At 62.1% G+C, this 699-nt stretch overlaps 1 protein-coding gene across 1 annotated transcript in view; it reads right to left on the reverse strand.

The window, feature by feature from the left end:
- The window catches only part of IMPAD1 (inositol monophosphatase domain containing 1), a 20,062-nt gene extending 19,617 nt beyond the window's left edge, over positions 1–445 (reverse strand). Inside the window, exon 1 of the mRNA XM_018572333.1 lies at positions 35–445. Within this exon, the coding sequence (XP_018427835.1) occupies positions 35–391 (357 nt within the window). The 5' untranslated portion in view covers positions 392–445. The remainder of the gene's footprint in view (positions 1–34) is intronic.
- Between the last annotated feature and the right edge of the window lie 254 nt (positions 446–699).

Below are 699 nucleotides of genomic sequence, written 5' to 3' on the forward strand. Positions count from 1 at the left end.
CCCAGGTGGTGTAGACAGCGATATCGGCACTCACCTGCACCCCGGGGAAGGTGTTCTTGATGAGGCTGGCCATCTTCAGGTTGGAGAGCAGGTCCCCCCTGGTCATCTTGTCGTCCGCCCCCTCTCTGGTCTTTCCCTTGGAGGTCTCAATCAGCTTGTTACTCTCCCGCACCGTCCTCACCTCCACCCCGCCCAGCTCCGCCGCCTGTACCGCCACCGCCAGCAGTTCCCACAGGTCCACCGTGCCTTGCTCGCCGGCCCGATCCCCCAGCATGAAGGCCGACAAGCGCCATGTCAGGAGCCCCGAGTAGACGTGATAGAGAACCCCAAGCCCCAGCAGACAGAAGACCCCGATCCCCAGCGGAGACAGACGGATTCCCATCGGTGCCATGTGTGTGTGCACAATAAGAAGGGACACAGGCAGCTGCTTAGCAGCGCATTCTACACTCCCGGCCGCCGCAAAGATCTGCCGAGACCCGCCGGCCAGTGCCACTCACACAGACACGTCTACATCCGGGTCACAGGAGGAGAGGAGGCGCCTGGGAGGGCATACGGCTGTCACTTGGGAGGGTACGCTTCTGTCACTGGGAGGGCATACTGCTGTCACTGGGAGGGTACGCTTCTGTCACTGGGAGGGCATACTGCTTTAACTGGGAGGGCACGCTGCTATCACTGGGAGGACACACAGCTGTCACTGGG

This window comes from Nanorana parkeri, unplaced genomic scaffold, assembly GCF_000935625.1.
Source record: "Nanorana parkeri isolate BGI_ZX_2015 unplaced genomic scaffold, ASM93562v1 scaffold2000, whole genome shotgun sequence".
NCBI lineage: Eukaryota > Metazoa > Chordata > Amphibia > Anura > Dicroglossidae > Nanorana > Nanorana parkeri.